Genomic DNA, 21,534 nt, shown 5'->3' on the forward strand with positions numbered 1-21,534 from the left:
AAACTATTGTTCAAAATTAAAATGATTAATTATAAAATATATAATAATGCTTTACGTATTCAGAATTTATGCAAAAAAGACACTTATTTTATGCTTCATCTGTGTTTATTATATATTTGCTTAAAAGGAATTTTAAGAAGATAACATTTCTGACTTATTTCATTTCTATGTACGAAGACAACAAAGGGAATGTATAATGTACAGAATAGAGAGAACAAATCATTTAAAAGCTCTCATTTTGAAGACATATTCCTGTATAATTAGTTAATATATAAGTGTCATCATATTACAATAAAATAACTTTTGTTGTTATAAACATGTAAACATCTTTGGAAGTGTCTCATGTAGAATTTCTTCAGTTTGACCTGAGTACTGTAAGTGCATTAAATGAATATAAACTTAAGAAGAGCATCCTTAGCTGTCAGTCAGCCCGACTTTTCAGTGCAATGTTGAACTATTTCAACCATCCCCCAGCAATAGATCAGAACAACATGAACATTGAAGCAATGGGGACAGTGAAAGACAGGAATAAGGAAATTGAGAAACGTGGTGAGTTTCCTGTTGATGCAAGAGAAGGCATGTGACCCACCGTCTCCTTTAAGAAGGAGCTGAATTTTGAAGCTTTGGCAAAGACCTGAACGTCTGCACAGCTCGATTTACTTTCACTCATTGTTACGACAGCTGCCTGGAACCAGGATGAGTCTGACTTGCACAGCAGAGGGCTTCCTTGATCCCCCTGTGGACACAAAAAGAGAATTTATCATCAGTAAGATCCTGACATCACTGGTCTGAAAACTTGCAGCCAAAAATACTGGTGAAAAAACTGGTAGATGGGATTTTTTTTTTTGCCTGTTGAAGGTCCATGGTGTACGTGCATATGTTCTCCGTATCAGAACCGTTCCCACAACTCGCCACTTGAGTTTCAAGCACTCGAAGACCTGATCCAGCTCTACCAACACCTACAAGAATCATGTTTACTCGCATGAACACAGATTTTTTTGGATCATCAATGGATGATGAAGAAACTGTCAAAGATCCATTGATATTGTGCTCGTGATGAGATCAAACCTTGCAACAATCCCTTACCTCCGTTCTTGCTGCTGTTCTTCCAGCCTGCCACCCAACATTGACTACCAACGGGAAAGAATCTGGCATTGGTAGTGTCCAAACAAACAGGCTGGATGTAATCCCTGTAGCTGAAGGGTTTGGCCAGCTGCAACAGTGCGATGTTGGAGCCGGTCATTTTGCTTAATGTAATTTTCACAACACCCGAAAACACCTCAGACTCCTCAAAACCATTTATAAGGCGCTGGCCGAGGAACACACTCCACTCACGGACATCTGGAACGGGGCTGTCACGAAGATGGGAGGCAACTTTAGTGATAAATCTCAACATCTTGATGTCTGTAATATAAAATACATACAGTACATGCTGCTTGTATACTTACGAAGAGAAACATTGGGCAGCAGTGAGTACGAAGTTGTCCGCGATTAAAGTTCCTCCGCATGCGTAGATGTCATTTTTGTGGAGACTCACCATCCATGGCCACGTTCCTCCAGGTACAATGTCACCTACCAAACGACTATTCATGGGAGCTTTGCCACAAACTGACTCTAAATTGTTGAAGTGAATGGTTTAGAAAAGCAGGACAAATATATATGAATACAAAAATGATGTAATCCAAAGTGTATCTTAGAAACATTAGAACTGCAAGAGTTTTTAGAGCTGCTCACTTGATGGACTTGTTACTGGACTTGGTTTTATCGTTGGTGAAGGTGAAAGACCAGGACAGGTGTAGCTGCTGTCAACATCCAGCCCATTGGAGCTGAACTGGACAAAGCCTGGCTTATCAGAGCTGATGTGGGAGTTGATCCAGGACTGGTAACGGGACACTCTGGAGTAGACTCCTGGCAGATTGGGCCGACCACAGCCAAAACCAAAACTAACAACTCCAGACTGGACCCAGACGGAGCCCTGCTGACTCACCAATGGACCTCCTGAGTCTCCCTGAAAACATGGAGAGGACACGTCTGAGACTTTTAGATACTCCTGACCACGTTCACCACCAGGTGAAACATGAACTGAAGCAGCCTACCTGACATGAGTCTTTGCCTCCTGCCAGAACACCAGCACAGATCATGTTGTCTGTGACTGTGCCGACTCCGTTCAGACAGTTACACTGTCTGTTTCCCAGAACTTGAACCTCCACCTCTTGAAGAGTTTCAGGGAACGGCAACGACCCTGAGAGGGGAAAAAAAAAAAGTTTCAGAGACAAATGAAACACAAACCTAACAAACAACAGCAACCAGACTCACCTCCCTCTTTGACTGCCCCCCAGCCAGTGACCCAGCTATCAGTGCCATTGTTGAACACACTGCCACTCGCTGCCAAACACACAGGTCTGATGTAGTCTGTGAATTCGACTGGTGAGGAGAGTCTGAGCAGAGCGATGTCATTGTTGCTGGTGCTGCTGTCGTAGTTTGGATGCAGAATGATTGTGGCAACGGTTCTGGACACTTCGTTTGGGTTTCCACCCTGCAGGTTCTGACGACCGAGAGAAAGCTGCCATCCGGTCGTACTTGTACTGTGAAGGAAACAACACAAAACATATTTCTTTATGAATGCAGTTTTGTCTTTTATTTCAATGCCACAACAATGAACCGGGATCCTGAATAAATATATTATTTACGCACCTGGAGAAGCAGTGAGCAGCAGACATCGCCCACTCTCTGTTGATGAGGGAACCACCACAAACATGGCTGCCAAATCTCTGCAGACTAACCTGCCAAGGCCAACTTCCAGCTGGAGCATCTTCACCTCCAACTATCCTGGTGTTCAGAGGAGTGATGCCACATACTGAAGAAGTGGTTGTAGAAAAAAACGTGTTAAAATTAACATCAATTTTTTCATAAAACTTCAGTCATTATTTCTTAATTGTATCATTGAAAGTACTGTTTCTCATTTTCATAGATTTGTGGCAGTCAGGATCCTTACATTCAGCACTTAATTCTGTAGATGATGAATCTGTGGTTATGGTTGGTTCTGCACAACTAGTCGTCGTAGTCTTAGTACCAGTAGTAGTAGTAGTAGTAGTAGTAATAGTAGTCGAAGTAGTAGTAGTAACAAGAGGAGGAGGCAGACCAGGGCAGGTGTAGCTGCTGTCAACATCCAGCCCACTGGAGCTGAACTGGACAAAGCCTGGCTTATCAGAGCTGATGTGGGAGTTGATCCAGGACTGGTAACGGGACACTCTGGAGTAGACTCCTGGCAGATTGGGCCGACCACAGCCAAAACCAAAACTAACAACTCCAGACTGGACCCAGACGGAGCCCTGCTGACTCACCAATGGACCTCCTGAGTCTCCCTGAAAACATGGAGAGGACACATCTGAGACTTTTAGATACTCCTGACCACGTTCACCACCAGGTGAAACATGAACTGAAGCAGCCTACTTGACATGAGTCTTTGCCTCCTGCCAGAACACCAGCACAGATCATGTTGTCTGTGACTGTGCCGACTCCGTTCAGACAGTTACACTGTCTGTTTCCCAGAACTGGAACCTCCACCTCTTGAAGAGTTTGAGGGTAGGGGAGGGGCACTGAAACATATGATTATTAAGAATTCTTAGATGGAAGCAATACCTTTTATTTAAATTATTTACGTTGTTGGATGTTCATTCAGATACAGGAAAACTATTTGTATTTAATGTTCAACTTTCTCTGAAACATTCAAAATAATTAAACAAAGAAAATAAAAGGCATGGTTGGATCTATTTTCCTTGAAATAAATATTACCTGTAACATTTTGAATACTTTTTTAAACAAAGTTTGATTCAAAGTATAATTTTGCTTGATTGTATAAGGCTTTGAAATTGCTGACCTTTTACTTATTGGAGCTCTATATAAGTTCAAATACTCACCTCCCTCCTCGACTGCCCCCCAGCCAGTGACCCAGCTATCAGTGCCGTTGTTGAACACACTGCCACTCGCTGCCAAACACACAGGTCTGATGTAGTCTGTGAACTTAACTGGTGAGGAGAGTCTGAGCAGAGCGATGTCATTGTTACTGGTGCTCCTGTCATAATTTCGATGTAACCGTAATTCAGCAACCTTTCTGGACACTTCATTTAGATTTTTGCCCTGCTGGTTTTGCCATCCCAACTTGACTATCCAACCCTTTGGGTTTGAGCTGAAAAAAACATAAAATGGGAAACAGTTACAGACGGTGGTTGGTATGTTAATATTTGTGAATGATTTGGCTCAGGAATGTCAGTTATGTCAATATTCAGCAACTCCAATCTGATATTTGCCTTCTCAGACAAAGACTGAAAAACACCCGGTCCTGACTGGATCATTGCTGTAATAAAGACTGCGTAGAGGTTTCCATCCCTCACCTGGAGAAGCAGTGAGCAGCAGACATCACCCACTCCTTGTTGATGAGGGAACCGCCACAAACATGGCCACCGAATCTCTGCAGACTAACCTGCCAAGGCCAACTTCCAGCTGGAGCATCTTCACCTCCAACTATCCTGGTGTTGAGTGAAGCAGTGCCACATACTGAAAGAGAGATCAGTTAGCTGGGCCAAACTTGAGAGGCGAAATTACGTCAAAACAAATTAAAATACTAATTTACTCAATTAGTTACAATTACCGCAGTCAAACCAGGCTGTCACTTTAATAGTTGATCAAATGTTTGGTTCTTAAGGTTGGAAAATCTCATAATTTAACAGTTGTACTTGAAACATTTGGATGAAGAGGAGAGATTTAATCAGATAAATTCTTATTTGGACATACCATCAAGCTGAGCATGGGATTCTGGGAAAGACAACACAAATGAATCAGTGTTATTCATTTTAATCTTTTATTTTTAGACTTACGCTCCACAAAAACAACATAAAAATGTTGTGTTTCAACAAAATTGTAAGCAAGCTTTGTGTTTTCAATGAAATTGTACATTTTTGATCTAGCACTTTTCGATTTCTAAGTTCATTTATGAAAGCTTTTTATACTGTATGGCTTTGTTAATAGTAAATTAATCATGTATTAATGCTTTACAGAGCAGCTATAACTATCAATAATAGCAATAATAATTAGCAGGTATCTCCCTGATGGTATTGTGTGATGGATAAAGGTGTGCCAAAGACTTTTGCACAGTACTCTCTGCACTCCAATCAATCAAAAAAGAACTTTTAAACTATTTTACCAGTATTAACATGAAATAAAGATGTAGGTAGTCTCTAAAAAAAATGTCTTACCTGTGGACAGGAGGTTCACCAGAGTAAATACACACATCCATTTGCTGAAAGCCATTGTGTGTCTGCACAACTCTTGTGTGCCAGTCTTTATGTTCTTGGTTTACCCTTTTACCTGCCACAAGGTGTGCTCCTCCCATCAGGACCCCACAGCCAAGAGGCTGAACAATTTCCTTATTCCATTTGTATCATTTTTGGGACAAAAGAGTAAAGTGATGTCATTTTGTATGTACAGTTTAAGGGCCACCTTCACCCTTTTAACTGTGAGAATTAAAGGTTTGTTCACGGCTAAAGGCTAAACAAACAGCCACATATTCATGTTTTACTGAATGGAACCATCTGAAAATCTATTTTTGCAGATAAAAGTTAAACAAAATAAACCAAGAATGATTGCTTTTATTTGATATTTGCAGTTTTTTGGACATATGATGAGTTAAGTATCCAGTAATACTACATATTAAAAACTATACCAAATTCCACTGCAAAATAACAACTATGGTAGTACAATACAAAACAAGATACGTCATGGAGAGCTGTCTTTCCAGGATTGAGTGGACTTTGTTTGGACTCTTACAGTGCACACAGACCTCTTTGGTTTAGCCATTGACAAAATGCTAGAGATCTGGCACAGAAAATTCTCATGGACTCAAAGAAATTGAAGTCTACCATCACACACTCTGTCCAAAGTACCTCAAATCATACAGAGCAGCAAGGCCAGCATTTTCACACCTGCAGTCTCATCATAAACAACACCACTGATGGACTACAAGAGCAACAGCAGCAGCACCTCAGTCACATCCTGCAAATATGACTATTATCTTGACACTATTTGCAAGCAGTGGGTGTCACAAGCTGCAGAGTGTCTACATTGCATTGTTAGAGACTGCCATGAGAGTAAATAGTAACCCTTTAGAGAATCTGCAGTTTGAATATGAGGGAGCTTGTTATTTTGCCTCCTACCTTCAAGAAGGGGCACATACAAGTTCTAACTATTCATTCCAGATGTAAATAAACTAGTGTTTCACAAGTGTTGTTTTCAGTCACATACTTTGTATATATTGTAGCTTCTATAGAATCAGAGCACTAAACTTGTGTTCCCCTTCAGTTTGCATCACATGTTAATAATCGCTTCCTGACCAGTACCAAACTTTCAGAGATAATAGAACAAATACTTTAACAAATCCACCACCACACTAACAGTAAACTTTACTCCTTATGAAGAGAAAACATGATTCATTATATTATAATTAAAATTTTAAGTATATTTGTTCAATAAAGCAGTGATCTATTTTGTTTTCCTGGTGTAAATCATGATTAGTCAATACATGTATTTAGTTTGAGCAATAATGTAAGTTTAACATCAACGACAATGAAGTTGGTTTGAACTGAGATTAAATATCTGGGCATTGAGCTCCATCTGCTGGTGGGGCTGTGTAACTGTGTGGTACTGGATCTATGTTCACCACCGAGCAATTTACTGAAAATGTTATTTTATAAATTTTCTTTACTGATCATTTTATAAATCTTCCGAGATGAAACTTTTGTCATTTTCCAATGGAAATACTGCACAAAACAATAAGAAATACTGTGGGAGAGAATTGTCTCTTCAGATCCAATGTGGCTTCGGGTCAGCAGGGAAAAAAAAAAAAAGGTGTTACATTAAAAAGGTGTTACATTACACAAGTAACACTTTCTATCCAGCCTTTTCCTTCATTCCTTCAATCGCTCTCCTTCGTTTCAGGTTGGTGAAGAGCAATGCAAAGTTAACCATATACGTTGACACACAGACGATGCAGAAATCTCCCAGAACAAAGACGAGAATTGATGCAAGATACAGTGAACCGGCCACGGACAACCAGGAGGCGAGGACCAAAAATAATGCTGCTTTCTTAGACAGAGGCAGTCCTGCAATAAAGACAAATACAGAGGATTACAGTCCCTCAATAAAACAAAAACAGTGGGAATTTGATATATTCGAGTGAAAGTAAATGGATAGCTTCACCGACAAAATGTGCAAATATCTGAAAAGCAGGCCCAGCCACGGTTCCCTAACACACTGGGCCGCAGATATTCTGTCCAAAAACACTGAGGATTGCACTATAATTTGCAGAATACAATGACAGACTCACCAAGACCCATCTGCAGAGTGTAAAATATGATGCCAAGCACGCTGTTGGGCTGGTTCAGAGGGTTATCTTTGGCCACAAAGAACTGGACCAAACCAAAACCACGTCCCCATCTGCCAAAAAAAATAGAAAGAGGTTAACAGTCAGAACTAAACTCTCTTCAAAATAAAATGAAAACAAAAAAGTGCTTTATAATTATAAAAAAAAAAAAAAAAAAAAAAAAAAAAAAAAAAAAAAAAAAAACCAGCAATGCAGACATTGTCTTGTGACGTTAAATATAATACGCAATTTCGCAGGAAAAGTCAACAGAGAAGTATGTATTTTGTGCTCTCAATGAAAAACAGGACTTGATGTGAAGTATTTTCAGAAGAATTTTGTCACACGTGGCAACGAAGAGGGCTGAAAACTGCCACAAAACATATCAAATTAGCAGTTTGCAAGAAAAGCTTAGTGCCAGATAGGGATCAGTGGCTACTTGGGTCGGCGAGGATAGATGATTCTGCACAAAAAGCGTAGACGTGAGTGACAAACCAAAAGGAGGAATGAAATCCTACCTGGAGGTGAAGACTTTGGAGCAGCTCACAGACTCCCCCAGGTCGCACATCGCCCTGTAGTCCGGGTTGCTCTCTCGGGACAGCTCGACGTGAAGGGCGTAAACAGACAAAAACAAACCGAAAATGCACAAAAATACGCGCACTTTTCTCTCCCATATCGGTAATCCCGGAGCCGCGGCCATGTGGACACGTTCAGATTAGAGTCACCGCCGTGCGCTTCGGTTTCCTCTCGGACTTCGGTGAAGTTTCCTTCCAGTCAAAGCGACGTGTTAAAAGTCCGATTCTCACTTCTGATTGGTCTGGACGAGTTTTGTAACCGTCTTTCATTGGACGGTCGGATCCAGCTGTTGCGTGCTCAACGTGTGTTTACTGTGGACTTCAGCCCTCACTGCTCATGCAGCACCGCTGAAGAATTCAGAAACTTTAGTTCAGCAAAAGTACCAATACAGCAGCAAAAATACTACAAGTGAAAGTCCTGCATTAAAAAATAAAGGACTTTTACATAAGTAAAAGCAATTAGTTACAGGACTACTGCTGGAGGACATCTTGGCGATTTTAGCTGCCATCACATTCCTCACTTGAACTGCTGGACCTTTCATTGACAGGCTTTTCCTTATTTGCTGGTGATGGACGTGTATCAAGTCCTTTCCACTATAATCTCAATCATCATCCTAACTCTCTGCCACGATTTCTACATTCACGACACAGTCGCAAACCTGCCAACCTCTACGTCATCGACACCCACACTTTTCCACACTCTTACCAGTCCTTCGTCGGCAAAGAGAAACTCCTCCTCTGTAATATGTGACTTTCCCGCGCTGGCTGAATGAACGCAAACAGTCCAGCTGCCATGTTCTGTGGGCAGAGCATGCGCACCAGAGACTTCACCCGGCCGAGCCAGCTAACTTCCGGTCTGGCTCTACGCTAACTGGATTGGGGATAAAATAAAACAACCAGTGCGTCTCTTCTAGACTTTACGAACATTATTAAACACTTCATAGCAAACCAGGATGTTTTTTTTCTTCTTTTTTTAAAAAATGTATTTCGTGTAGGATAACTAAAGCTGTGTAATAAAGGCAGTGAAGTAAAATCATTTCATATTTCCTTTAAAACGTCTTGAGCCAGAAGTTTCTTTATTTCTATCTTTCTTCCTTCTTGCTTGCTTTCATTCTTTGATGTTATTAATTGGCTTTTTAGTTATTGTAATAATTAGTACTTCTAATCAGAGCAGCTGTAGTGATTCTTCCACACAATTTGTAGACCAGTCCATCACACATACAGTGCCGATAATTTTGTCCAAATGTGTCCCCTCCTGAAGTAATTACATTAAGGAAATTGGCGTCACAACCCAAAAATAAATAAATAATTTCAGAAACAGAGAATCCACAGTCTTCCGCAATGTCCCGCCTTCTACAGCTTCCTCTGCTCTAATTGGACGGCCTCTATGACGCCACATCACCTGGTTGGTCTGCAACGTGACACTCAAACCCAACGCGGAACTGTATGACGAAACGGCAGACAAAAACAAGAGGATAGTCGCGCTACTACGGGATTTAAAAACATAAATACGGATGTCGTGGTTGGTTTACGAAGCGCAAGTATGTTCCGGCGTATTGAAACACCCGTGTGCGCTCTCCCGTTTGGCTGTATGACCGAGAAAAGCAGGGTTTAATGACATACGTTGCCAGAAAGCCAGGGCTTCAGGTAACGTTAACTACCCTACGCCCCTGCGTCAAGAACTGGGTAAGGCTGCGTCTTTGTCATGTCGTTGCTTTATTTCTCACTATTTAGTGCAAAAAAAAACAACTATCAGACAGCTTCTCGTGGGTTTTTCCTTTTTACCTACGTGGACGAAGACTCTGGCTGTTAAACTGAGAGCTACAGGTTTTGACCACTTCAGCGCCAGGCCTAATGGGTGTGAGGTTTCTGGTCACGCCCAGTTTCTGTCCTATCAGCTCATCCTCACACAATTTACCTGCATTTAAATTTGAAAGACATGTGTGTTTTAGAAACTTAACGATTTCAATTCTTCATCTAAACCAAGCGAAGTGTTATTGTGTGAATGGCTGACCTTTTAAAGGAAAGACTAGAAGTGGCTGCTGGGGATCATTGATTTTTTTTTTTTTTTTTTTCTATGTTAATATTTGCTCCTAGTTAGGTGGCCTCTTAAAACAGAAATGATACATTTATGATTCACCAAAATGCAAACACATGGCACAACTCTTCCTTGGCACACTGTGCTTCAATTAATGCCTTTATTTTAGTATGTTGCCCCCGTCAAGGTGGTGTCCGAGGCCATTTCTGCTTTCCTTACATAAAATTCATTGATAGAGCTGCAACGATTATTCGATTAGCTGATGAACTATCAACTATCACCAGCTATTCTGATTAATGACCTTTTTTTTCTTTGGTTCTAGCTTCTTAAATGTTAATATTTTCACATATTTTGTCTTTCATGATCATTAACTGAATATTGGTTGTGGACTGTCGGTTCATGGCAAATCCCAGATACTTTTTAAGACATTTTAAATACAATATAGCTATTTCATTAATTGGGAAAATACTTAACGGATTCATTGATAATGAAAATAATAATTTGTGCAGCCCTTATTGGTAATGCCACTGAAAAATCACAATACATCACATGTATACAGAACAACATTTTTTTGAATAATCACTTTGTATACGAGTGCAATATTCAGTTTTCTATCGTAGAAAAAAAAACAAAACACACCAATACTCAACATTTGAGAAGCTGGGACAAACATTTGTTTGTCATTTTTAACGGAAAGATGACTCGACCATCTCTTTGATTATCAAGATAGTTGCCAATTATTTTTGGTCGATCCATGAAGTGCTTCAAATTTACTTTAACGGTATTATTAGATATAATAGGGCTGATCAATATATATTTTTTTAATTTTTTTTTATCAACTTTAAACAGGATCACATTATGGATCACAAAAATGCCAAATAAACATTTTGGTCAAATACAAGCAGTAAAAATAACAGAGGACTGATGCAGTGTTTTTTTTTTTCACATGAATTATAAGGCCAGAATTTACAATGTGTTAAAATACGTTATATGTTGATTCAACTCTAGTGGTAAACAGAGCACCATAACCTAATCTCAAGCAGTGCAGTAAGAGCCTGTTCGATGAAACCAACGAATACCTCTTACCTTGCTATTTTTGTTTCTTTATAGAAAAATGTCGACTAAGGAGGGCGGAGAAGGTAAAAATGGTCAACCTGCGGAGTCCCCTGAAAGAATGGCCACTGACAAGAGCAGAGAAAACCAGAACCAGCGTGGAGTCGAAGCAACAGGCAGCAACACAGACACCAGCACGGCAGCAAAAAACTTGGCTTTGCTTAAAGCACACTCTCTCGATGTTAAGTTTGACGTGGGAGAGGAGTATGACGTCATAGAAACCATCGGCACCGGGGCCTACGGCGTCGTTTCATCTGCCAGGAGAAGAGACAATGGTAGAGCTGATTTACAAGACATTCCCTGTGTAGTAAAATGCCCCGTCATAAATAAATGTAGAAATTGATCATTAGTTGACATTTCCCTTTAATCTCTGCTCTGTTTTTTATTTCATAGGCCAGCAGGTGGCGATAAAGAAGATCTCTAATGCTTTTGAAGTGGTGACAAATGCCAAACGCACATTAAGAGAACTGAAGATCCTCAAGCATTTCAAACATGACAACATTATCGCCATCAAAGACATCCTGCAGCCGAACCTTCCTCACTCTGCCTTCAAGTCTGTGTATGTACTTTTCATTTTCAATAACATGAACCTACTCAGGCCAGAAAAGTCTGTAGAATTATTTTAGTTTATTAATAACAGTAAGATCTGGACACTCATTCACATATGCACAAACATGAATGTTACATAATGTATATTGTATCAAGTTATAAGCTTTGAGGCACTTTTCACCCAAATTTTAATTTAAAAAAAAAATGTTGACCTGAAACCATGGTCCTACACAGGTTTCATTGGGTACTATTAATTCATATTTCTTCAGATATATTTTATGAGTTAATCCATTTGATCACCCCGAGTTTTAGAAGATTTACATTTAAAAGGCTAAGGAGCGTCAGTAAATTTCTCTGAGGTCTTCTGTGTTGAGTGAAAGCAAATATTGGTACTCAAATACAAAAAAAACAACAACAACAAAAAAATTTCTACAAATTACATCCCAACACGTTGTATTGCCATTAGAATATTTTTTTCCACAGTTTTCTTTCTTGTTATGTGAGCAGATTGTGTACCAAGCTGATCTCCTTTTTCTGCTGCCCTGTGTGTGCAGATATGTGGTGCTTGACCTCATGGAGAGCGACTTGCACCAGATCATCCATTCTGCTCAGACTCTGACCCCAGAGCACACACGCTATTTTCTGTACCAGCTCCTCCGTGGCCTTAAGTATGTGCACTCTGCCAACGTCATCCACCGTGACCTCAAACCCTCCAACCTGCTGGTGAACGAAAACTGTGAGCTGAAAATCGGTGATTTCGGCATGGCGAGGGGTCTCAGCTCGCACCCCGAGGAGTCCCATTCCTTTATGACCGAGTACGTGGCAACGCGATGGTACCGTGCTCCGGAGTTACTGCTGTCTCTGAATCATTACAGTCTGGCTATTGACTTGTGGTCTGTGGGCTGCATATTTGCTGAAATGTTGGGGCGTAAGCAGCTTTTTCCTGGGAAGCACTACGTACACCAGCTCCAGCTCATTTTGAGCGTGTTAGGAACTCCTCCTGAGGGTTTAATTGGTGCTATTAGGGCTGACAGGGTCCGCTCCTATGTTCAGAGTCTTCCATCACGGGCCGCTGTGCCTCTGGCCAAACTGTACCCACAAGCTGAACCGGAGGCTTTGGACCTTCTAGGGGCCATGTTGCACTTTGACCCCCGAGAACGAATCGGTGTGACAGAAGCGCTGGAGCATGCTTACCTGGCCAAGTACCACGACCCAGATGATGAGCCAATTTGTGTGCCAGCTTTTGACTTTGAGTTTGACAAGCTTCCGATGAGCAAGGAGCAAATTAAAGAGGCGATTCTGATGGAGATCCAGGACTTTCATCGAAAGAAACAGACCTGCCGGCAGAGGCTGCAGTTCAGGCCCTTGGCGAGAATGAACGGCGGAGCTGCAGCACAAAGCAGTAACCAGTGTAATGCTCAGCCTGCGACTGTCAGTCTGATCCACACACAGCACCCACAAACAGCACAGATCCAGCAACAGCAAATAAGGGAAGTGAAATCTCAACAGCAACAAGACCACGTACCAGCAGAGGCGAACCATGCATTTACAAATCAGATGAAAACCTTTAGTAAGCCTACATCCCTCCTAGAAGTCGTCCCGCCTCATGTGACCCATAATTTTCCTCTCCTTACTAAAAGCGAAAGTGGCCCAGTTGATGTGGACATGCCCAGTGCCAACTCAGACAGCGGTCAGCCAGAGACTATAGATTTAACAACACCAGTGTCGAGTCAGGACGCCCCATTAGAGACAATGAGAGACAGCGAGGCACAGGAGCAGCTAACAAGCAGTCAGGCCCCTCTGGCTCAAAGCACCCAGAGCCAGTCCATGGCCCAGGCTCCCACCTCCATTCCTGCAACACCAGCACAGACCATGACACCCATACCCGCCACTGTGCCTTCCCTTTCCCTCTCTGTGGCACAGGCCCAGTCACTTTCTCAGTCCCTTTCACAGTCGCTGTCTAAGAGGCCTCCTCCATGTGCAACAGAGGGAACCAGAAAAGAAGGCGCCATTTCGGAGGATACTAAAGCTGCACTTAAAGCAGCTTTATTGAAATCAGCACTCAGGCATAAAGCCAGGGGTGGTAAGTTCTTTGTTTTCTATATCTACCCTTTCATGTCATTCTTTGGACCGCCCTCATCCGAATTTGATCTCTTCCCTCGCAGATGGAGGTGCCTCCACTCTGGGCCTCGACACCGGCGGAGGTGTATCGTCCTCCCTGTCTTCTGTTCCAGATTCACGTCGGCCTGTCACAGCCCAGGAGCGTCAACGAGAAAGAGAGGAGAAGAGAAGGAAAAGGCAGGAACGAGCGAGAGAGCGGGAGAGGAAAATGAAGGAAAAGGAAAGAAGGGAAGGGAAACAAGGGGATTCGCTGGGCGGCGTTCTGCTGAGCGATAACGATAAAAGCCTTTTGCAGCGCTGGACGAAGATGATGGACAGCCGCAATGAGAAATCTCAGATTTCCAATAACGATGGCGCACAGAGCAAGGACAGTAATGTGAACTCGCACAGAGGTGTAGTTATCGGGGATAACGCCCAAGGAGCATTGAACAATAAAACAGAAAAGGAGGCGAGAAAGATTCAGACTCATGAACAGTTAATCTCGCAAATTAAATCCAACCAGCCGGGTTTGTTTCAGCCTCCCAGCGCCCAGCAACCATCGTTACTCTTCTCCATGAGCCAGAGGAAGCCTCCTGCAGATATAGTCGTTGCTGTAGGCGGAACGATAGATATAATGACTGTCACTAGTGGCTTTGTTAAAAACAACACACTCAAACCTCACAATGAGAGCAACGGGCAAAGTGGATTCAACTGTTTGGGGAATTGGAGTGGGCAGCAAATAGAGACGAGGCCACCACAACAACAACCGCAGCCAAACAGGACGTCACAGCCTCCGCCGCCGAGCTTCCTCCAGCCCCAGCTCCAACCTCAGAGTCAAACCCAACCTGACCCTCAACCCCAGTCGCAGCTGCTTCCACTGGAGAGTTTTTTGTCGAAAGCTCCAACACTGAGCACAAACGGGAACGTGAATATCAGAGGTCAAAATAACCTCAGCTCCCACCCCAACCCCTTGACTGCAAGCACTGGACCGATGGAGAAGCTTTGTCCCTCCGTAGGAGAGAAAACTGGACCACAGAGCTCGAACCCTCTCTGTGGGCCCTTAGGGGTCCCCTCTCAGCCTCATCCCAGTTTAGGATTCACAGACACTGGACAGCCAGGACCTTCCATCGCCCCCGACATCCACACAGTGACACTGCAGCTCTCCAAGTCCCAGGTGTGCATTGAAATGTGTTGTAGTGTTTTTTTTCCCTCGGGGAGCATATCGCTTGACAGAAGTTAATATTTTCTTGTGCATACATACCAGGTTTTAAACGTCACAATCTTCTGCTTGCCTTGAACTGATTTAAAGGATACAAAGTTCAGCTGACCTAATGTTTTCTACTTTCCCTCTGTCAGGTGGAGGACGTTTTACCTCCCGTGTTCTCCGTCACCCCTAAGGGCAGCGGGGCTGGGTACGGCGTGGGCTTCGACCTGGACGACCTTCTCAACCAATCTCTCACAGACCTGCAACACTGTGACCGAGACAGGTGAGGTCTAATCCGGCGCTTATGAAAAAAAAAGAAATACTCTTAGTCATGAGTCATTAAGAGTTTTACCCATTCATATCAGACTTTTATCTGCGGCGATGTATCTGGTAGCCAGTGTCATTTTGGAACATGTGGCTGCACAACACCTCCAGTTCTATTAAAAAGATTTTGAAAGGTATTCACTTCATTTGTCCAACACGTACTGGACTTTTGAGGTCGGTGCCAATACTGATATTGGGGAGAACAAAAATTCCAATATCAAAATATTCAATCAAAAAGTTCATGCTATAATCTTCGTGAATAAGTATTCCAGGTCCACTCAAGGTGGTGATATTATGAAATCTGCAATATTTAATGTTAGAAGGTTACAGCTGCCCCCCGCTGCGTGTACATCGCAGTAGTGCGCACCATTCACGCACAACAGGAGTCTCTAAACTTTTTGATTGGCCAAAAAGTGCCCCTGTATATTCAAAATATAAGAACCATTTTTTTGAAGGGACCCCTCATCTGCTGTTATCAAACGCAACATATATGCTGATATATATGTGACAGGCCACTATCGGCTGATCAAATTGGCAACTTGACACATCCCTCTGGCTCTTCTAAGTACCTAATTCCTGCTTTGTGTTACTGCTTACGATGGAAGCAATTAGTCTCAGAAAGGAGGCCAGTATAAATATACAATGAAAATCACTGTGATTTAAAATATAGGGTCACTTCACTGTCAAAAACAGGGTGCTTCATCACACATATACCATGGCTCTTTACAATGGGCAATTTTAATCTTCCTTGTGGTTAAAACAACATATTTGGTTTTATGGTGGAAACCAGCAATGATATTCATTCGCCATTAATTTGTTAGTTATTTTCTCACATAATTAATTCATTATTTCGTGTATAAAATGTGAAGAGAAAAAGTGCAAAGTTTTCTTCACAGTTACCAAAAACATAATCCAACGTGTTGTTGTGTCCAGCCAAGTGGTTCTAATATGTTAGTTTTATAATTATGTTGTACAGTCTTGTCAAAATATCTTTGCAGTTGAATAAATACAAACTAATATCTGACAGAAGTAACATCAGTAGCATCTACTGAAGGGTCATACACATCCCTTTATAAGGAAGCTACTTTTAGACAACCTATTAAACCCAGAGAAAAGGCAAACAACAGCTCTTATTGTCATTACCAAAGTATGATGTAATCCGAGTCATCCAAACTGCTTCCTGTTTGTGCTTCTATGTTGACACTTTCTTTCATGCTTGCTGCAATTTTCCTCCTTTCCATCAGTTACGACTCGGCCCCCCTCTCGGCCTCCCTCTTATCGGATTGGAGTGAGGTTCACCGCATGACTCCAGCTGATCTGGAGTCACTGCAGCAGGAGTTGCAGCTCGGCTCTCCCATGATTCTCTCCGATAACATCCCCCCCGACGCCTGACTTACCCATTTACGGCAAGACAGTACTTGGATTTGTGTATTTCTTTTAATTTTTTTTTTTACATGAAAGTATCAAATTAATTTAAAAGCTAGCTTTTTCTAATGGTCACTACCAAGCAATCTGTTTTTTGTTGTTGTTTTTTTTTACCATTATGACATGCTGCGCTTTCTTTATAATAAAGAAATCTGTGTCATCACCTGTCTCTGCTTCTGGATATTCAATGAACCACAGACAGCCTCGGTAAGGCCCTTTCAAAAGTAAAGTTATTTTGGTATAAAGAAAACAGTTTAAATAACAACACGAGAGAACATTTCCCCCTAACAGGTTTAAAACACTTCAAAGGGGACTTCTTATGTATTTAAATGGGAGGCCGAGGATGTAAAAGGACGTTTTGAAAGAACATGTAACATTATAAAAAAAAAACCGGTTTACAGAGAGGTTGAACAGAGGAGTGAGCTGATTTTAGGTATCAAATTAACAGTTTATTTCATATGCAAAAGACTGTTTACCTCATAATTTTGATTTTAAATACAAACCTATCAAAACTACTTTGATTTAAAGTGCATAATCTAGAATTCTAAAAATGATCAAGATCTACTTTAAGTTCATTATGGCTCCATGTGCACGTCAGATGCAACAGATTTCTATTTTGACTATTCAGGACCACTTCAGTCAGACATTTACAATTCATCTCCTTGATTAAGACGGCTTCACTTTCCACCTCCCGGACAGCTGGTTTTCAAAGTGTCTCATCTCGGAAGCAGAGTTAGCAGAGTGGACAGACAGCCGACCAACACGACCGCCCTCCCGCACCAGTTCTGATTCGCTCGGCCGTACAGTCGGACCCCTGGCACCGTGTCGCTGATGAAGCCCGAGTAGCTGGTCAGTCTGGCATACACACCTGGCTTGTTTCGGTGAGCGCAGCCCAGTCCAAAACTCACCACCCCCGCCTGCACCCAGGTCCCGTTGACCATCTGGCAGACAAGGGGCCCTCCTGAATCACCCTGAGGAGACAACAGACACGCACTTATTCAGCCTTCACTCCTGGGAGGTATCAAAGTGCTCGAACAGAAGGTCTCCCAAACGTAACGGTGGATGACTGCACAAAACAAGTTATTTCCACTGCAGCTTCTTGTTTAGTGAACGTAAACACAAACAGCTGATCCCACCGTACCTGGCAGGAGTCCTTGCCGCCCTCCTTGTATCCAGCGCAGATCATGTCATACAGGATGTCCACCTGCTCCGTCGGGTCCGTTTGGTACATCTCCTGACATGAACTCTGGAAGATGATTGGCACCTGTACTTCCTGCAGAGTCCCGACTCCTGGCAGAGGGACTGAAGGGGATACGAGGACAGATGGAGGATGAGAGGAGTGAGAACTTTTTTTTGGCACGGCTAGACGAGTATGATACAAAAGAAATGTCAAGTATTTGTGTCCAATGTTAAGCTTCAATTTCAAACATTTGAACAAACATATTGACTGGATTTTAATGCTGAAATCAATATCTTAATATAATAATAATAATTCAACAGAAAATGATTTATTATATTTCTAAAAAGCACATTAAAAGTTATGTTAAGTGCAATTAAGTATGTTCCACTGTGTTACATTAGGGATGGGCATTTCAAACAAAAATACTATTCCAAATTCACTCTGAACTTTTAGATTATTAATCGACTATTCAACCGCGCACGCACACATCAACTCAAAAATTGCCATCCAACTTCTGAAACCGTCACCTTGATAGGAAACATGCCTTTAGCTTCATCTTGGAGATGAGGATTGTGGTTTGCGTCCAACATCAAACTCGCGTCGTCTGGCCAATGATTACTGATCAGCGGAGGCATCGTGTGCTCGGGGCTTCAGTCTAACGTCGGCGCGCAGCTGTGGTAGACTGATATTCTAGCTCTACCTGTAGAGTTTGACTGCACCTCATCTTCATTAATGTTTTATGCGAGAACTTTTTGACGGCCGTATTCGTTTTTTGCACGTTTCCCTTTGTTTGCGCCGTCGCGTCTAATCTCACAGCGCCGCGCAGTTTTACCTGCGAACAGCCTGGTGGCCATGTGTTCTTCTTCTCCTCGTGTTGTTTAATGGTAGCTGGCAGACAGCTTTTACGCGAATTACCGCCACCTTCTGTCACGAGTAATGCATTACAAAAAGGCGCCGGTAAAAACAAGAAACATAAGGAAGAACGATAGTTGCATACACTAATCAATTTTTATAACAACCATTCGAATATTCGAAAATCACTTCCCATCCCTAGTATACATCAGACAAAACTGTTGATAGTTAAATGATGTTCCACTGACTCTTAATCATCAGAAACATTCAATTACAACCCTGCAGTCATATACATTTTAAACATAAGGCTGCAGTCGTGTAAAGGACGTGTTGGTACAACCTGTTCAAAAAGCATTAATGCCTTAAATCCTTTGTCTTTTACATGTATGGAAAACGTAATCATTAGATGTAATGTATGCAAAGTTAAAAGGGCTTCTGGTTAAATATTTGACTGCTGAATAAGTTCTGTGCAGACAAGGTAGCACTATGTGGAGAGTCTTACCGTTCTCCCGGATGTTCCCCCAGCCGGTGACATGGCACAACATGCCACCTGGGAACAGGGTGCCAGAGGCGGGAAGGCAGACGGGACGGACGTAATCGGACCAGGTTACCGGGCTGGACAGCTGCACCAGCGCCATGTCCTTCCCGTTCTGAGGCTGGTCATAACCGGATGGGATCACTACCCTGCTCACGCCATGCGATGACTCGTGCCGGTTGATGCCACTGAGTTGGTACCGGCCAGCATAGATGATGTAGGAGCTCACATCAGATGGACTTGGAAAAGGAACAAGACAGACGCAGAATGAAAGCCTGCTCGATGGGAAATCTAAGGGGCGTCTGAAATGTGAAACCTTTGCATTTTATAGTAACCAAGAACTGGGTATTAAATGGGTTTGTACCAAGGAGGTGTTCACAGTGATGATCATATTCTTGGAGATGTTGTTTTGAAATTTGAAAATGTAATGCATTTAAATGAGGAGCAAGCAGATTGCAGGATGTGTTTGTTTTATTACAGGTGGAGTTCTTGTTCGAGACTTCTGGTGTACTACAATATTGCACTTTAAAAAAAAAAAAAAAAAAAAATAGCCTATATAAATAAAAATAAAAAATCACTAATAAAGTGAAAGTATTAGGTGTTGAATTCTGCCTGAAAATTTGATTTTGATGAAACAACACAGCAGTGGCCATTGCCAAGAATTCCCAATAAAATGAAGCAGAGAGCCTGCAGATGGGCGCTCGGCCATGACTTTACCTGCCGATTATTGTCTGAGGAGAGCTTTCTTACTTGGGGAAACAATGTGCGGCTGATAGGACCCAGTTCTCCGTGATGATGGAGCCTCCACAGATATGGCCAGTAGAGCCCTACCGGCCGAGGGGGAGAAACAAGAGTGAGTCACCTCAGCATCACAGGCGAATCCCTCTCTCAGCAGGTCAGTTTGATAAACAAGGCCTAGACTAAATCACACATATAGCCAGCCCGCAGGCACAGCTTATACCAAACAAGATTATATGCAGCGGGTGGAGGTGTAAAAAAGAGGGACCTACCTGTATATCCACCTGCCACGGCCAAGCCCCGTCTGAGGCGTCCGTCCCGCCCACAATCCTGTTCTCCATTAATGGAGGTCGGCCACATTCTTGGCCGTAACAAGCCAAAATACCTAAATATAAACACAATTTATATTTCTGATCCAGCCAGACCGACAGCTGCACTTTAAAAAAAAAACAACAACAACAACCGACAGGACACAAAAATTCTGTTAATTACCTAAGAGGACACAAAGTTGAATATGTTAAGTGGACAAAGGAACGTGGAGACAGTGAGGAAAGACAAAGCGGGGTGGTGGCGTACTGATCGATACTCACCTGTCATGTACCAGAACATTTCAGGAAACCGCAATGTCGGCGACATTTTGACAAGTTTCGCGGTGCAAATTACTGATATAGTTAATAATGTCCGAATCGTTAAAGTCTGATTTTTACTTCCAACACTGCATGTACGTCCTTCAGGACAGAAACTCCAGCAGCGGCCTACATGAAATGATAAAATGCCATCTCCTCCATCTGTGTGTTATTCCGTCGACAAAATCCCTCCACGTTGTCGCCAAACAGCCTGCGGTATCGAGCAGATTCCGACTAAACGTTTCGATCTCAACCACCTGTTCTCACCTGCTGGCTCACCTACAGCCAATCAAACCTTTTGTCCCGCCTCCATCTGAGCCAATGAAATTACACTAATGTAACCGCAGAGAAATCAGATTCGCTTCCGAGTTTGGTTTCAGGAAGTGTTCGCTGAATAAACGAGCAGAGATTTTGCAAAACACCCTATTTGCACCTCCAACTTCCCTTTCAATGCGAACCTGTTTACAAGTTGATGCAGCTAATGTTATGTATAGGCTATATTTGATTGTTTTATTGTAGTCATAGTGTTGTTTGATTGTGCCTGCTTTAATTGATTTTGCCTTCTTGTTTTTATTCCTTGTTTCTCTTGCATTATGTAAGTCATCGTACACATTTAGCCTGGTCTTATTTGAAGTCATATTTTATACAAAGTTACGTTTTACTGTGATGTATTATCGTTTTTCTTCATCATGTTTTGTTCAACTTAATATTATTATTTAGCTCATGCCACTGCTGAGAGTTGCTGGATGCGATGTTTTCAGAAGAGCGTATTCTTATTTTTCATACAAATTTGCAGATTCATGTGAACATGTCGAGGCTTTAGCAAAGTTTGCAAGATCATATCTTTGTTTTGGGTATTTT

The 21,534-nt window shown here is 42.1% G+C and overlaps 4 protein-coding genes across 5 annotated transcripts; 1 reads left to right on the forward strand and 3 right to left on the reverse strand.

The window, feature by feature from the left end:
• Positions 1-236: 236 nt before the first annotated feature.
• Positions 237-3,718, reverse strand: LOC138202021 (transmembrane protease serine 9-like). The gene is made up of 10 exons (XM_069155671.1): positions 3,454-3,718; positions 2,996-3,365; positions 2,695-2,857; positions 2,317-2,585; positions 2,097-2,242; positions 1,735-2,008; positions 1,449-1,614; positions 1,087-1,352; positions 850-959; positions 237-736 (listed from the first exon to the last, which is right to left on the reverse strand). Exons 1-10 carry the CDS (start codon positions 3,496-3,498, stop codon positions 482-484), a joined length of 2,064 nt encoding a protein of 687 aa, XP_069011772.1. The 5' UTR covers positions 3,499-3,718; the 3' UTR covers positions 237-481.
• Positions 3,719-5,628: 1,910 nt separating this feature from the next.
• vkorc1 (vitamin K epoxide reductase complex, subunit 1) lies at positions 5,629-8,785 on the reverse strand. 2 transcript variants are annotated; one of them, XM_069155675.1, is made up of 4 exons: positions 8,696-8,785; positions 7,933-8,337; positions 7,382-7,491; positions 5,629-7,157 (listed from the first exon to the last, which is right to left on the reverse strand). In XM_069155675.1, the coding sequence occupies exons 2-4, from the start codon at positions 8,112-8,114 to the stop codon at positions 6,946-6,948; spliced, it is 504 nt and encodes a 167-aa protein (XP_069011776.1). In that variant the 5' UTR covers positions 8,115-8,337; positions 8,696-8,785; the 3' UTR covers positions 5,629-6,945. The 2 variants fall into 2 exon arrangements, with proteins under 2 accessions (XP_069011776.1, XP_069011775.1); XM_069155674.1 differs by lacking the exon at positions 8,696-8,785 and having other exon boundaries at positions 7,933-8,407.
• A 645-nt stretch (positions 8,786-9,430) lies between these two features.
• On the forward strand, positions 9,431-16,905 carry mapk7 (mitogen-activated protein kinase 7). Its single transcript, XM_069155670.1, has 7 exons — positions 9,431-9,675; positions 11,138-11,415; positions 11,534-11,699; positions 12,244-13,772; positions 13,855-14,963; positions 15,146-15,276; positions 16,562-16,905. Exons 2-7 carry the CDS (start codon positions 11,142-11,144, stop codon positions 16,707-16,709), a joined length of 3,357 nt encoding a protein of 1,118 aa, XP_069011771.1. The 5' UTR covers positions 9,431-9,675; positions 11,138-11,141; the 3' UTR covers positions 16,710-16,905.
• On the reverse strand, positions 16,899-20,926 carry LOC138202022 (serine protease 33). The gene is made up of 6 exons (XM_069155673.1): positions 20,638-20,926; positions 20,320-20,432; positions 20,060-20,136; positions 19,277-19,548; positions 17,884-18,044; positions 16,899-17,713 (listed from the first exon to the last, which is right to left on the reverse strand). The coding sequence occupies exons 1-6, from the start codon at positions 20,681-20,683 to the stop codon at positions 17,459-17,461; spliced, it is 924 nt and encodes a 307-aa protein (XP_069011774.1). The 5' UTR covers positions 20,684-20,926; the 3' UTR covers positions 16,899-17,458.
• Positions 20,927-21,534: the final 608 nt, after the last annotated feature.

The sequence above is a fragment of the Embiotoca jacksoni genome, unplaced genomic scaffold, assembly GCF_022577435.1.
Source record: "Embiotoca jacksoni isolate LCO1_2020_lvr unplaced genomic scaffold, fEmbJac1.0.p SCAF_20, whole genome shotgun sequence".
NCBI classification, from domain to species: domain Eukaryota; kingdom Metazoa; phylum Chordata; class Actinopteri; family Embiotocidae; genus Embiotoca; species Embiotoca jacksoni.

Coding starts and splice junctions, on each gene's coding strand:
- LOC138202021 (XM_069155671.1), bottom strand. CDS start 3,498: ATGATCTGTGCTGGTGTTCTGGCAGGAGGCAAAGACTCATGTCAA. Junction 2,858..2,995: donor TACAGAATTAAGTGCTGAAT/GTAAGGATCCTG, acceptor CCACTTCTTCAG/TATGTGGCATCACTCCTCTG. Junction 1,353..1,448: donor GCTGCCCAATGTTTCTCTTC/GTAAGTATACAA, acceptor TCTTCGTGACAG/CCCCGTTCCAGATGTCCGTG.
- vkorc1 (XM_069155675.1), bottom strand. CDS start 8,114: ATGGCCGCGGCTCCGGGATTACCGATATGGGAGAGAAAAGTGCGCGTA. Junction 7,492..7,932: donor TCCAAAGTCTTCACCTCCAG/GTAGGATTTCAT, acceptor TTTTTTTGGCAG/ATGGGGACGTGGTTTTGGTT. Junction 7,158..7,381: donor CACTCTGCAGATGGGTCTTG/GTGAGTCTGTCA, acceptor TCTTTATTGCAG/GACTGCCTCTGTCTAAGAAA.
- mapk7 (XM_069155670.1), top strand. CDS start 11,142: ATGTCGACTAAGGAGGGCGGAGAAGGTAAAAATGGTCAACCTGCGGAG. Junction 11,416..11,533: donor TGCCAGGAGAAGAGACAATG/GTAGAGCTGATT, acceptor TTTATTTCATAG/GCCAGCAGGTGGCGATAAAG. Junction 14,964..15,145: donor TGCAGCTCTCCAAGTCCCAG/GTGTGCATTGAA, acceptor TCCCTCTGTCAG/GTGGAGGACGTTTTACCTCC.
- LOC138202022 (XM_069155673.1), bottom strand. CDS start 20,683: ATGTCGCCGACATTGCGGTTTCCTGAAATGTTCTGGTACATGACAG. Junction 20,433..20,637: donor AATGTTCTGGTACATGACAG/GTGAGTATCGAT, acceptor GTTTATATTTAG/GTATTTTGGCTTGTTACGGC. Junction 17,714..17,883: donor GCGGCAAGGACTCCTGCCAG/GTACGGTGGGAT, acceptor TTGTCTCCTCAG/GGTGATTCAGGAGGGCCCCT.